This window comes from Lates calcarifer, linkage group LG9, assembly GCF_001640805.2.
Source record: "Lates calcarifer isolate ASB-BC8 linkage group LG9, TLL_Latcal_v3, whole genome shotgun sequence".
Classification (NCBI taxonomy): Eukaryota; Metazoa; Chordata; class Actinopteri; family Centropomidae; genus Lates; species Lates calcarifer.
Genome location: NC_066841.1, coordinates 10516727 through 10530240, shown reverse-complemented (window position 1 = coordinate 10530240; position 13514 = coordinate 10516727). Strand labels below are relative to the sequence as shown.

General features: G+C 40.7%; 1 protein-coding gene across 1 annotated transcript; it reads left to right on the top strand.

Annotated features, from left to right (window-relative positions):
* The first annotated feature begins 929 nt into the window (after positions 1-929).
* On the top strand, positions 930-13514 carry sgsm1b (small G protein signaling modulator 1b). Its single transcript, XM_051072905.1, has 24 exons — positions 930-992; positions 2979-3054; positions 3926-4088; positions 4321-4473; positions 4783-4850; positions 5009-5151; positions 5239-5370; positions 5513-5637; positions 5728-5795; positions 5884-6047; positions 6167-6296; positions 6740-6866; positions 6949-7013; positions 7130-7275; positions 7403-7531; positions 7636-7809; positions 7973-8041; positions 8527-9774; positions 9855-9979; positions 10072-10154; positions 10287-10396; positions 10488-10584; positions 10688-10855; positions 11141-13514. Exons 1-24 carry the CDS (start codon positions 930-932, stop codon positions 11227-11229), a joined length of 3915 nt encoding a protein of 1304 aa, XP_050928862.1. The 3' UTR covers positions 11230-13514.

Genomic DNA, 13514 nt, shown 5'->3' with positions numbered 1-13514 from the left:
AACGATAATTTTGCATTGTAGCTGAATATTTTTACATTGTTGCATTTTAGACTTAGTGTTGGAGTCTTCTTCAATAAAGTCTGTCTATTTCTCTGAAAAATCTACACACGCTAGCTGTATCATTTCCTTACTGACAAGAAATTTAGATTGCACCCTGTGGTCTGTGTGATCTCACGCTTTCATTTCAGTGTTTATGTGAGTGGGATGCACAGCTGCCCTCTCTTTTAATTCAGTATCAGTAGATCAGTGATTTTATTCTGCTATTTTGCTTTTTAAAAAAAGATCTAAAAATTAGAATTAAGTTCAGTATTGCCTAAGCAGATTATACAAAGCTTACAATAGGTTAAATAACAATCCAAAAGACAATACATCAAAACATTATACATTACTAGTCTAACTGTTATAATTAGATTACTAATTTGCTCTGAGGCTCTTTAGGTTTAGGTTACCATATATGTTCCACAATAGAAAATAATTAGGCTCAGAGGATTTTATGGGAAATGTGACAAAAAAAAACTTTTTATTACACACCTAAATGTTTATGCAAATATTTATTTGGCACAGGCTCAAATATACATATTGTAAATCTGAAACATGTTGTATTTGTGTATGTGTGTGTAGGTGTTGGCGTTGTGTGTCTTAATGTATAGGCTACTGTGACTTTAAAGGGGTGTTGGTTCTCTGAGAGGTAGCAGATAGGTTTAATTTAGTCGCGAAGAACACATCGTACATCTCAGAGGCTCTCTACCTTTCAACCACTGTTGTCTACATTGGCTTTCAAGACATCCACCAAAAAAAGGCTGTGCGTTGTCAGTCACTACACCCTGCCTGGAGCGATGGGAGGTACGGCCGCCGTTATTATTTTTCCCCTGTCGTTGAGTCTGTCACTATTAATTTCCGATACGGTAAATCTGATCAGCATATTCATTATGTTTTCTCCTGTGACAGAGGCCGAGACGCGTCAGAAATTGCTGCGCAATGTGAAGAAAGAGGTTCGCTGCATTTTTTTTATTTCTCTCTTGCTCATCACTGTGTATGTTTACTGGGCGCTGCAAGCAGTGTGTGTGTGTGTGTGTGTCTGTGTCTGTGTTTGTGTGTGTGTGGACATCGTTCAGCCACGATTACGCCACAGGCCTGTTTATCATTAAAAAGCCCATTTATTTTACATCGTAATCAGAGTGGATGCCATTAGGATGATTGTGAAATTACACAGGCTACCAGTCTGTTTTTGACTGCTGGCGTAAGATGATGATGACGATGATGGTGGTGATGACGATAATACTGATGATGGTGGTGATGATGATTTTGTATCGGGGGAAAAAACTACACATTCAAGATCCATGCAATACCTGTTTTTTCATAGGCTACTGGAGTAGTCTCTCTATCTCTCTCTCTCTGTCTCTGAAGAAATCCTGGTTAAACTGACATTTCTGTAACACACACCATTTTATTATTCAGAACTTAAAGGTGTGACCTTGGCATCTGTTTTATTTGGCATCTTTTAATGTGCTTGTCCAAGTCAAGTTGGGTGATTTATCACTGCATTATGAGCCATTTGCATGGATGTGAATCTACAAAGAAATTAAAGAGAGCTCACTGCAGACCCTTCCAAACTGCTCAGTGACTCCATGATTCCCGAGGGTAGAGAAAACAGGATGTTTTATTCATTGCTGAGAAAGCCAGGTACTTCCAGGCTTGTCGTATCCGTGCTCCCCCTCACCTGTGACTCATTGCCTCTCGAGCATCCATGACTCTGGTACCAGATCCTGCAGCAAGGAGGGGCTTAGCTCTGAGATGTAGGTATAGGGTTAAAACTATGGGTTTTGTTTTTAATTTTGATTTCATCTTGGCATAAATGTCTGGGTCTTTTTTTTTTTTTTTTTTTTTTTACAAAGCAGACATTTCAGCTTGCTTATTCATATAAAGGAAAGAGATAAGCCCATGTTTTCCAATGAACCTTTGTTTGAAAAGATCACCTGTTCGATTCCCTAGACCCATAGAAAAAAATGGGTGGGTGGGGAGTAAATGTCCAGCGCTTTCCCTTTCCTCAGTATTCACGGCTCAAGTGCCCTTGAGCAAGGCACCCTAAACACCCCCCCGGAACTGCTCCTCAGGCACTGCAGCTGCCAGCTGCCCACTGCTCTGTTGTGTGTGTGTGTGTGTGTGTGTGTGTGTGTGTGTTCACTGTTCTGAGTTCTTGTGGTTGCTGTTCACGGATAGGTTGAATGCACTGGTCAAATTCCTGAGTGTGTAAAAACATATGTAGTGAATAAAGGATTCCTCTTCTTCTAATGGTAATGAAACATGTTGAACTATAATCAGGAACCTTTGGGATTTCAGTGACATTCATTATAATTAAACTACATACCTGTTTAAATAAGGCACTAAATTCCCACTTGATTCTATAACAGGAATGTTACAGTAAAATATTTCAATATTTCAGTAAAATATCAGCCTCTTAAATTGTGTTCAAAGCACTCTACCAATTTTACACATTATGATCAGTTTGCTTGTCTTGGGGAGTATTTATTCAGCCTGTGAAAACAGTAATGCAATGTCCTCCATGGCTCTAGAGGAGCTTTATCAGGTCTGAGAAAACAACCCTGGCCCATGTCGTCAGAGTTATCTCAGGTTTGGCTTGGGGACCTCAAATCTATCAAAGAAAAGCTGCATTATAAACATAGTATTAAGACATGTGGGATAAGAGAATCTTTCACCAAGACCCTACCAAGTTGCTTCGATTGTGACCCTTGTTAGAATCTCTTTCTCCCTATAAGCTCTCCAAATGTATCGACTTGGAGTACTAAACTGCTGGATTACCCCCTCTCCCCCACAGAAATTGGGCATGCTGAAGCTTGCGCATGAAAATACTGAGGCACCATGCTTACCCATGTGCTTTTTGTTTTGACTCTTTGTCACCTTATGCAACTGCGTCAGACAGATTAAGTCTTGTCTCACTGTGTACCTTTCTCTCTTAGGTGAAACAAATTATGGAGGAGGCAGTAACGAGGAAATTTGTGCATGCTGACAGCAGCCACATCATATCTTTCTGTGGTAAATGTTTTTGTATTAAACATATTGTGACTGCAATGAACACTAAGCCATATTTCTTGGTCAGGTCCTTCCAAACTTAAGGTGACATGCTCCTTGTCTTATCAGTCAGCTATACTGTTTAACTTAAGAATGGGTATCATAGGCTGCACAGGAGGCTGCTATAAAGAGGGAGAGATGAGGCAAAGTATAGATTTTTTTGAATCTTGTGGCATAATTTTTTTGTGAAATTAGAAAAATGTGGGCTGTTTGTATCCAATTTCAAACATTGAAGCACATGACATGCTGTATCAAACAGTATAGGTCACAGTACTGGTTACAACTTCATTTCCACGTACAGTTCAGAATGATGGCCGACATCACTCTGTGTCAAGCTCTGTCACCTCCTACGAGTTCATCCTCACAGTGTAAAACAGTCCTTTACAGTCTATTCAACTAATATAAATCCTAACAATTTTTTTTCATTGCTATTAGTCATGCCTATTTATATTTAATAAGGTGGATAGGATAGATATGTATTAGAGTAGACTAACACCCTTCAAAGGTGCTGATACTAACCAGGAGTGAGGCATGTGTGATTCACATCCCTCATATCCTAGCAACAGTAGAGACAGTGTTGGAGAGATTTAAGCCTATTTCTACTTGTGCCACCTGTGTTTGCTTCTCACCTGTTTTTTTTTTTTTTTTTTTGGTTAAAACTATTAATGCTTGAGGCTTTCAACAAGAGGAAATTATATTGTGCTCATGCGAGAGAAACAAAACCAAAGCAAATAAAAAGATGCTCTGAAAGAAATAAATACATGAACAAAATTGAACTGAATTTTTTTAAAACCAAGATCAAATATTTTCTAATTCTCTGTGTTTTTGTATGTAGCTGTAGTGGAGGCCTGCGTGCTTCATGGACTGAAGCGCCGTATTGCAGGCCTGCTGTGCAGTAACAAGGTTGCAGCCCTCTTTATGAAGGTGGCAAAAAGCTTCACACCTGCTGAGGAACTCTGCCATAAGGTCCAGGAGCTGGAACAGCTCATCGAAAACAGGTGAAATCTTAAATTCTGCCCATGAGAGGCAAGTGACATAAAATCATCTCATGCATTATTTCTCTTACAGTATTATATATCATCCTTTTGTTTTCCACTTTTACGTGCCATATTGCATCCTAATATATATATATATAACCCCTTATATAACCCCTTGCTATCCTATGTATCTCTTCCATTCTAACAACCCGTATTGACATCTCATCTGTCAGGTTTCTCATCTGTTTTTCAGCAAGCAGAACAACTCTTCGCTGAGTAATGACCGCAGTCGGCAGTCTAAGTTGGCCAACCTCCCTCCTCAGGCACTAAAACACTTGTGGATTCGAACTGCACTGATGGAGAAGCTCCTGGACAAGATTGTCCTGTACTTGGTAGAGAACAGCAGGTATTGTCATACATCATTTAATCCATTTATATGTCTCTGGCTTCAGAACATTATCTCCTCCTTTCAGGACCATTATTTTGCCTTATGCAGTTCTCTACAGATACAGATTCCTTCATGGATATTAGAAACAACTCAAGGTGTCTAAAACAGTATTTTACCACATGCTCTATTACACACATTGTAAAGTCTGTCAACATCCCATATTACTGTTTGTGGTTATTTTACACCTCTCCTTGACAGCTATGATACTTAAACAGGAAGTCAGGTATCATTTTTTAAATCCTAAAATGTCTCTCATGTTTCCTGCAGTGCCTTCTATGAGAAAGAAGCTATGCTTATGGATCCTGTGGATGGACCAATTCTTGCATCTCTATTGGGTATTTATAAACCCCTTTAATCTATATAGGGTATGGCTACACTATAACAGCTAAGCCCTTTGCTATACTAACTTTCACTTCATACAATCAGTGACTCAGAACTTAGAAGAATATCAGAATATCTGTATTGCTTTAAACTGATTAGCCCTGTTTTGCAGTTGGCCCTTGTGCTTTGGAGTACACCAAAGTTAAGACTGCAGACCACTTCTGGACAGACCCGTCTGCGGACGAGCTCGTACAGCGACATCGGATCCATAGCGGCCACTGTCGGCAGGACTCTCCCTCCAGAAGACCTGCCCTGGTTAGACAGTCAAAGACAGTCAGCCATAAACTACTGTATGTAATATGAAATGTGTAATTCTTCTGATATCATCTTAACCTGTATCAGATCCAGAAGAGACAGTCCAGTGGTAGCATGGATGATCGCCCTCTCATGTGGGTGAGGGAATATGTTGAATCCCTGCACCAAAACTCCAGAGCCACACTGCTGTTTGGAAAGAACAATGTCCTGGTGCAGCCTGTACGTGTATCTCTGCTTTAAAAGAGGGTTGTTCACATTGTGGGGAACTTGGTGTGTCCATTAACTGATTTATTCTCAAGTTATCTAAACAGTATTGCAATCAGACATGCTGTGATAAAAAAGCTCTTATTTGTATCTGCAGAGAGATGACATGGAGGCCATCCCAGGCTACCTCTCTCTGCATCAAACTGCAGATCTCATGACACTGAAATGGACGCCCAATCAGCTGATGAATGGCAATGTGGGGGAGTTAGATTCTGAGAAAAGGTTAGTTAGATAGAACCCAAACTAATAAGAGAAAGATTTTGTTTTTACACACTTGACTCAGTGGCTTCCATTCACTCATCTTTCTTACAGCGTTTATTGGGATTATGCGATGACTATTCGTTTGGAAGAGATTGTTTATCTTCACTGTCATCAGCAAGGTACAGTAATACCCCCATATATTACTGTATCCAAAGAAGGAGTTTGAAGAGTTGTTTATCTTGTTAGACATTGTGTTTACCTTTTCAGTGAACAGTGGTGGGACAGTAGTTTTGGTGAGCCAGGATGGGATCCAGAGACCTCCTCTACATTTCCCTAAGGGAGGCCACCTCCTGCAGTTCCTCACCTGCCTGGAGACCGGCCTGCTACCCCACGGACAGCTGGATCCACCACTCTGGAATCAGAGAGGAAAGGTCAGCATGAACAGAGAAAATGTGAAAGAAATGCTTCCTTGGCCTTTTATTTTCAACTCGATATACTGTTTAGAGTTAGCTGTGCTGTCCTAAGCTACAGTGGGCCTTTCCATTTACAGGGAAAGGTTTTCCCTAAACTGCGAAAGAGGAGTCCACATGGCTCATGTGATTCTGTATCAGATAAGGAAGATGATGAAGCAACCGATTATGTGTTTCGGATCCTCTTTCCTGGCAATCAGATGGAGTTCAGTAAGTGTCTTTAATCTTCCTGCTCTGCCTCCCTGTGCTGATCTAATGAAGAATCATCGAAGATTACATCTGTGTTTACATTATGCTCTTAATACTGATTCACAAGTTAGACAACTTCAGTTTAGATAAATCTGTTTACCCTACAGTACATCTTTCTAATTAATTTCCTCTGTTGTTAAGCTGCTACATTTCTTATCCTTTTCCTGCCTATTTAGTGCCTGTGTGTTCATTTCATATTATAGTCGGAGACTTTGCATGGACATAAAGTTGTTTGTCTACCACATCTCCATCTCCATCCTCTCCCTCTGTTTGTTTTTTCCATGTTTTTAAAAAGTATTATTATTTTCAACCATGCACTTTTAATCAGAATTTCATCAGTTTTTTTACTTGCATATGATGCTCATGGTAGCAACAGTAATGATTAGGGGTATTTTGCTTTTTAGTGGCTCTAGAGCTGATGGACCAGGGTGTGAACATGTGGCAACCAACCCCCAGAAAGTCCTCCTGTTCCTCCTGCTCACAAAATGGCTCTTCTGACGGCTCTCTGCCTAATGGCTGTAATCAAGAAAGGTAATTATTTCCCAGGGACAGGCCCAAATCTACATTCAAATTTATCCACTTGACTAATTTTGCCATTTTCTCATTCAACCAGAGCTCCCTTAAAGCTCCTTTGTGACACCATGAAGTACCAGATAATCTCCCGTGCTTTCTATGGATGTGAGTACAAACAACTCTTTGATTAATTTTGGGGATAATGTCATTCAAATTGATTCTTGGTTCTTGGTGAAATAATAGCTCTTATCAGTATGAAAACTTTTTTCTTTCCTCTCCAGGGCTTGCGTACTGCCGTCATCTGTCAACAGTTCGTACCCACCTTTCTGCTCTGGTGAACACCACTATAGTTGACCCTGATGTGCCCTGTGATGCCAAAGGAGGCCTCTCTGTGGAGGTCTGGGGCAGGTTCCTCAAGGACAGCTCTGTAAGAATCATACCTGAGCAACAGACCATAACATATATATTTGTCAAAATTATTGCTGTATTAAATGGCTCTTATTTAATGTGTGATTTCAGTGTGAGTTGATAAATAACAAACTTCTCTGGTTCAGGCCTATGAGGAGAAGGAGATACACAGGCTTGTGTATTTTGGTGGTGTGGCTCCTTCACTACGCAAAGAGGTCTGGCCCTTCCTGTTGGGACACTACCAATTCACCATGACTGAGAAGTCCAGACTGGAGGTATTTCTATATCCTGTCAGACTGTCAAAGTGTTTTAGTGCACGAGATTCACGTACACATACTTGGATGTGCCACAGTCTTTGTTTAGATGTTTTCTGTTCCAGATTGATGAGCAGATGCAGATCATGTACGAGCAGACTATGAAGGAGTGGCAGGGTTGTGAAGCCATTGTCCGTCAGAGGGAGAGAGAGAAACACGCTGAGGCCCTTGCCAGATGTTCATCTGGAGCCAGTGTGGAAAGAGGACCAGTGCAGCGGGATTCTACCATCAGTACAGATGCAAGTTTGATGTTTTTCCATGAAAATGGGCTCCATTATGTAACCACTATCACATCAGACATAACATGAAAGGGAACATTTTATAGTATTATTTGCACATTTCCAAGTAACTTGGTTGACAGCTCTGCCATTTGTCTCTTGTGTGATGCTTTTTCCACTCCAGTCATCTATAAGTAGCAGCTCGGATCAACAGAATACCCACTCTCAGAGTGATTCCAGCAGTAGCGTACAGGTAGTACAGTTACTCTATCTCTAATAATAGTGTCCAGTGTTTTTGCATGTTTTAGCCCAGTTGTTTCAATTTGTTTGTAGTCAAGAAGTTCCATTTTCCTTGCTTGAAATAGGTAGTCAATATTGGACAAACATACATTTTGACCTGATAGAGGTGCTAGAGGATCCTGAGAGGGGATTACCAAATTAATTAGCATACATCATTTTGGGGCTGTGAGCATCTTTACAGAATTACATGGTAATCTATCCAGTTGATGTTGAGATATTTCTTGGGATGAGTGAATATTGACCTGCAGGTGGTGCTAGAGGAAAGGTCAGGGGAGACTGTAGCTATGTAAAGTATATGTGATTTGTAGGTAATGGGCTAACACATGCAAAACGACTGGTGTAATCCTTCAACATTAATCCATATCAGTGCAATTGGATCCATAACGAATTGCACGTTCACCACTTTCCTTCGGTTACCAGGTATTTGGATCAGTTGAGGCAGTGGATCAGATTGAGTCTGAGCCCAGGGCTGAGGAGGGAGAAGTGGAGCACAGTAGTCCAGTGAAGGACATCACAAATGGCACTGCAGAATCCACACAGCTTCCCTCCTTGAACCCCACCTCTCCAGATCCATCAAATGAACATGTAGCTTCCGAAAACAAGCCTCTTGTAACAGAGCCAGCTGTTGGATCTACAACATCTCAGCCGTTAGCTGAAGCATCAGAAGTCTTAAATGAGAAGATTACAACTGGATCACAGCCAGGGGGATTGAATGTTATGGACCCAGCAGCCAAGGAAAAGGTCTCAGATATTGAAAAGATGGAGACAGTCCCAGAAAGTGAGGTAGTTCAGGACACTGAAATTAGTAAGTCAAAAGAGACATCTGAGGCTGAAGATAAAGCTAAAGTAGAAGAAAAAGATATAACAATGAATGAGCAATCTAAAGATTTAAAGGGAGTGGACACAAATATGAATATAAGAGCTCCAGAGAACACTAATGTTCTAAAGCTGGAAACAGAGATTCATAATGAATATTTCCAAGCACCTCCACTTGGGCAGACCTTGACTTTTCAAGCACACAAGAGCAAAGATCTGGAAGTGGAGCCATTATGTCCGACCACAGCAGAAAAAGACACTAATCCACCAGCTGAAAAAAAGTCAGAGATTTCAGAAAAAATTGAAACACCTACTGAAAAAAACCCATCACAAATGATCAAGACCAGTGCCACAGAGTCAGAAAGGAAGGGAGCTGAAGCAACAGTTTGTGACTTGGCTGAAACCAAAAAGGACAAAGCTGCAGAAATTCCACTAGACAAACCTGGTTCAAATTCACCAGTCAGACAAGTGCTGAATGCTCTGCAGTCAGCGTCCAGAGGGAGCCTTTCATTATCGTCCCACTCTCGGCAGTCTCCAGACACAGCAGATTCAGATGACTCTCCTTCTGCGCTGGAAATGGAGGACATTCCTGCAGGGATAACATGTGTGACCTCTGAGGATATTAAGGCCAGGCCTTTGGCAGTCCTTGCTGCACCGCCCATCTCTCTGGCACAGAGAGAGAAAATGGCGTCCGAGGGCCTTGTCCTAGATCACCATCTGGACACAGCTTGTAACACCAGTCCTGAGGGCACAGACCTGGGCCTTTCTGAAGAGGAGCCTGAGATGGAGAATGTGCTCACTGAAGCAGAGTCTGCAGAGGTGGGAGGAGACACCAAACACGATGAATCCTCAGAGGAACAAACCTATTCTGTAAGCCTGACACATGATAAACAGACATACTTCCTTTTTTCATAAACACATGCTAACTGAATTCACTTTTATTTTTGCAGCAAGAAACACTGGACATGTACTTGATAAACTTACATCGCATTGACAAAGATGTCAGACGCTGTGACAGAACGTATTGGTACTTCACTCCTGAGAACCTGGAGAAGCTGCGAAATATAATGTGCAGGTAAATGTGTTGTAATCTTGTATCTGAGGTTTGTCTCAACTCAACAGGTGAGACAAATCAACATTATGATAAAACTCTGGTTGTCCTCGTAGTTACGTGTGGCAGCATCTGGATACAGGATACGTCCAGGGCATGTGTGACCTGCTGGCTCCGCTACTGGTTATTCTGGACGATGGTGGGTGAAACTTTTTTTAAGAGCAAACTTTATCATCCAATTTGTAGAAGTGCACACAAAAGGCTAAATGAACCACTTGTTAAAATTGTGTGTGTGTGTGTGTGTGTGTGTGTGTGTGTGTGCGCTTCCCAGAGGTCATGGCATTTAGCTGCTTCACTGAGCTGATGAAGAGGATGAACCAGAATTTTCCTCACGGAGGTGCTATGGACTCTCATTTTGCCAATATGCGTTCTCTTATCCAGGTATGTACTGTACCTATATGTGCACAGACGGATGCATGCATATTCAAACAAGCTGTAGGCTAATGAAAGCATTTTGTTTTTATACTTGTAGATCCTGGACTCTGAGCTGTTTGAACTGATGCAGCAGAATGGAGACTATACCCACTTCTACTTCTGCTATCGCTGGTTTCTACTGGACTTCAAAAGAGGTGATGGGAAATGCAGGCACCATGATTTATTGTCACTGAAGTGAGCTTAGTGTTTCACACTACGTGATACTGATTGTAATCTGATTGCTGTTTTTCCAAACAGAAATGGTGTATGATGATGTGTTCTCGGTGTGGGAAACAATCTGGGCAGCCAAGCACACCTCCTCTGAGCACTTTGTGCTCTTCATTGCTCTGGCACTTGTGGAGATGTACAGGGACATCATCCTAGAAAATAACATGGACTTCACAGACATCATCAAGTTCTTCAATGGTAAGATGCTACAGTATAGTGGAACTGGAAAACAATTACCAGAGTTTATTCAGAATTACACTAGATTGACATACAATTCTAATAATCAATTGAAGCAAAGTGAACCAGTTGTTATAACACTTCAGCTTCAGCTATGATGATTCGGGGGCCTTTCGAAATAGACATTAAAACTTTGACAAAAGGAAATTTTTACATAACATTTTCTTGTTAAATGCCATTACTTAGTGTAGTTAGTACTGTATTTACCTCTTATAAGTTACAATGATTTTCAAATTCTCTTCTCAGAAATGGCAGAGCGACACAACGTCCCCCAAGTCCTGATGATGGCTCGAGACCTGGTCCACAAAGTGCAGACTCTCATTGAAAACAAGTGATGCCCGATGCTGCTGTTTAACTCCCATGGTCCTTTGCGCTACATTGTTTGAAGTTACCGACACAACCACGTAACAGTCATGTATTCAAGAGGAAAGAAATCAGTGTAAATGAGATGCAGTGATTGGTTAAGTGCTAAAAGACAATTGGTCATTAAAACTGCTCATTACTCTAAGATAGTTGTATAACAACTTATCTCCACTTGCTCCTTTCTATATTCAGGAGATGCAAGTATTGCCAGTACATTTCTTTTTAAAGTGTTATTGTTCACCTAGTGAATGTACCCTTGTTGAAACTGCTTCAGGATGTTATTTATTTTGCCTTAAACTTAGCTATTCTTTCAGGGATACAGCAACCAAATTCTTCACTGTATTGTTATTCTTAAAGGTTAATTTTGTCAAGTTATACCTGCCATACTTATACATCTTGTGATGCACTTGAATATAGTTTCAGTCTTATTATTTTGCTGAAATGGTAGCTGCCATGGTTAAACATCTTGTGATACACTTGAATATATTTTCAGTAATAATATCTGGCATTGTTAGATGATTTTGGTTTTGTAAGCATTAGAGGCGCTACCGACCAGGTCGTAGTTGGTTAGTGCCAGGTTGTGTCCAAGTAGCATGTGTGGTCACTGGTTTGCTTCTCAACAGCCATTCTGAGGACCACTAGCTGGCCTTTCTCAGGCTTGGTGGGCCCTCTCTCTGTGTTTGCCTGTGGTGCACACAAGCTAGCAGGATATACAGACTGAACCTGTAAACTCTGTGCAGTGCAGCATGATTGCACATAGTTTGCATATACAGTATCGCCATTTCCCCAGTTCCCAAAGTTCTCACACTGCGTGCTCTTTCTATCTCAGTCCTCCACTATGCATAGATTAAGGTGTGATTCAGCCTGCTTAATTCCAGCTCATTCAAGTGGTTAATGCAGATGTTGAGTACATTTTTCTTCCCTTGACTGACAAAATGCTGCTCACGCTGAAGAATTCAGCTGCTGGTTCTCACAACATCAAGACACAACAGTGCTAAAAAGTTCTGCTTCCTTGCAACATTGTGACAGCTGCTGTGATGGTTAATTATGAGCCTGTGGTAAACCCAACGAGGTGTGCAGTGAAGGTATCCTTCTTCCTTTGTACTCTTTCACTTTACCCCTAAGAAGTTTCATAGTTTCCTGCCTCCATCTTGCCCTGCAGATCTATGTTGCCTTGACTTTAACACACTCTGGTCAGTTCCTTATGCCAAAACTGGCAGCAAGGTTCTCGATAATTGATGATATTTCCTGGAGTAACTGTGCATTTCTCTTCACTATTACCTCAAAATCTCTGTATTCATATCTGGTTAAAAAGGAAGTCTGCTGGCTAACCACTTAACCTTTCATTTGAGGCTGATACTTGCCATTTTTCATAGATCTTCCTCAGTTACATTTTGTGTCCTGTAAAGCTATTTTTTACCCTCCGCCCCCATGGGTTTACCTCTTTGATTTATTCATCTGAAAGGGCAGTCAAGTTGTGCTCAGCCTGCTCAGTTGGATCTGGTGCCCTCCATTTCCTTGGTGGGCTCACCTCTTGGTCCAGACAGTAATGGCCACCAGATTTGCTACTGCCCACCTCTTGGATAGTATCACATTTAAAGGGTGAGTTCAGTGATAGTTATTCAGTGGTATGTAGCCATGGATATAATCTTTTTTTATGTGTGCAAGTTTTGAGATATACACCACTGAATCTTCTGCCCCCTCACATTATTTAATGGTAGAGAGCAATCCCAATGAAATCCCAGTTAACGTGAATCTGACATCTTTAGCAGATGGATATTTAAAAATCTCAGCTGATAAAACAACTATATATGACATTGGTAGACAACAACAGAGATACGTCAGAAAATATGTTTCATTGGTGCCACTCACAGTTGCAAAATAGCCAAAGCACACCCATGTTTGGTTCACTGTGGCTTAAATTCCAGTGCTTTGATATAACTGCTAATGTGTCTCCATATGATCTTCAAAAACATGCCTGAGTATTGCTGTTTGTGTATTGCTGTGTTTGCTGTCAGAAGATTTACTGTATACAATGTGTTTAAAAGAAACGGACTTATTGTACAAAAAAACAAGCTAGTACATATTTATTAAATGCAATACAATGTCTGTACAGTATATGGGCTTTAACAGATTATAATGAACAGAAAGACAGTATGTCATTGGGAATAAATATATTTTTATTTTTTTCTGTGTCTTCTCAAATTGTCACCTGGTATACTTAATTTATTGTGTATTAAAAATATTATATTTTGCA

Coding starts and splice junctions, on each gene's coding strand:
- sgsm1b (XM_051072905.1), top strand. CDS start 930: ATGTTTTCTCCTGTGACAGAGGCCGAGACGCGTCAGAAATTGCTGCGC. Junction 3,055..3,925: donor CCACATCATATCTTTCTGTG/GTAAATGTTTTT, acceptor TTTTGTATGTAG/CTGTAGTGGAGGCCTGCGTG. Junction 10,856..11,140: donor CATCATCAAGTTCTTCAATG/GTAAGATGCTAC, acceptor TTCTCTTCTCAG/AAATGGCAGAGCGACACAAC.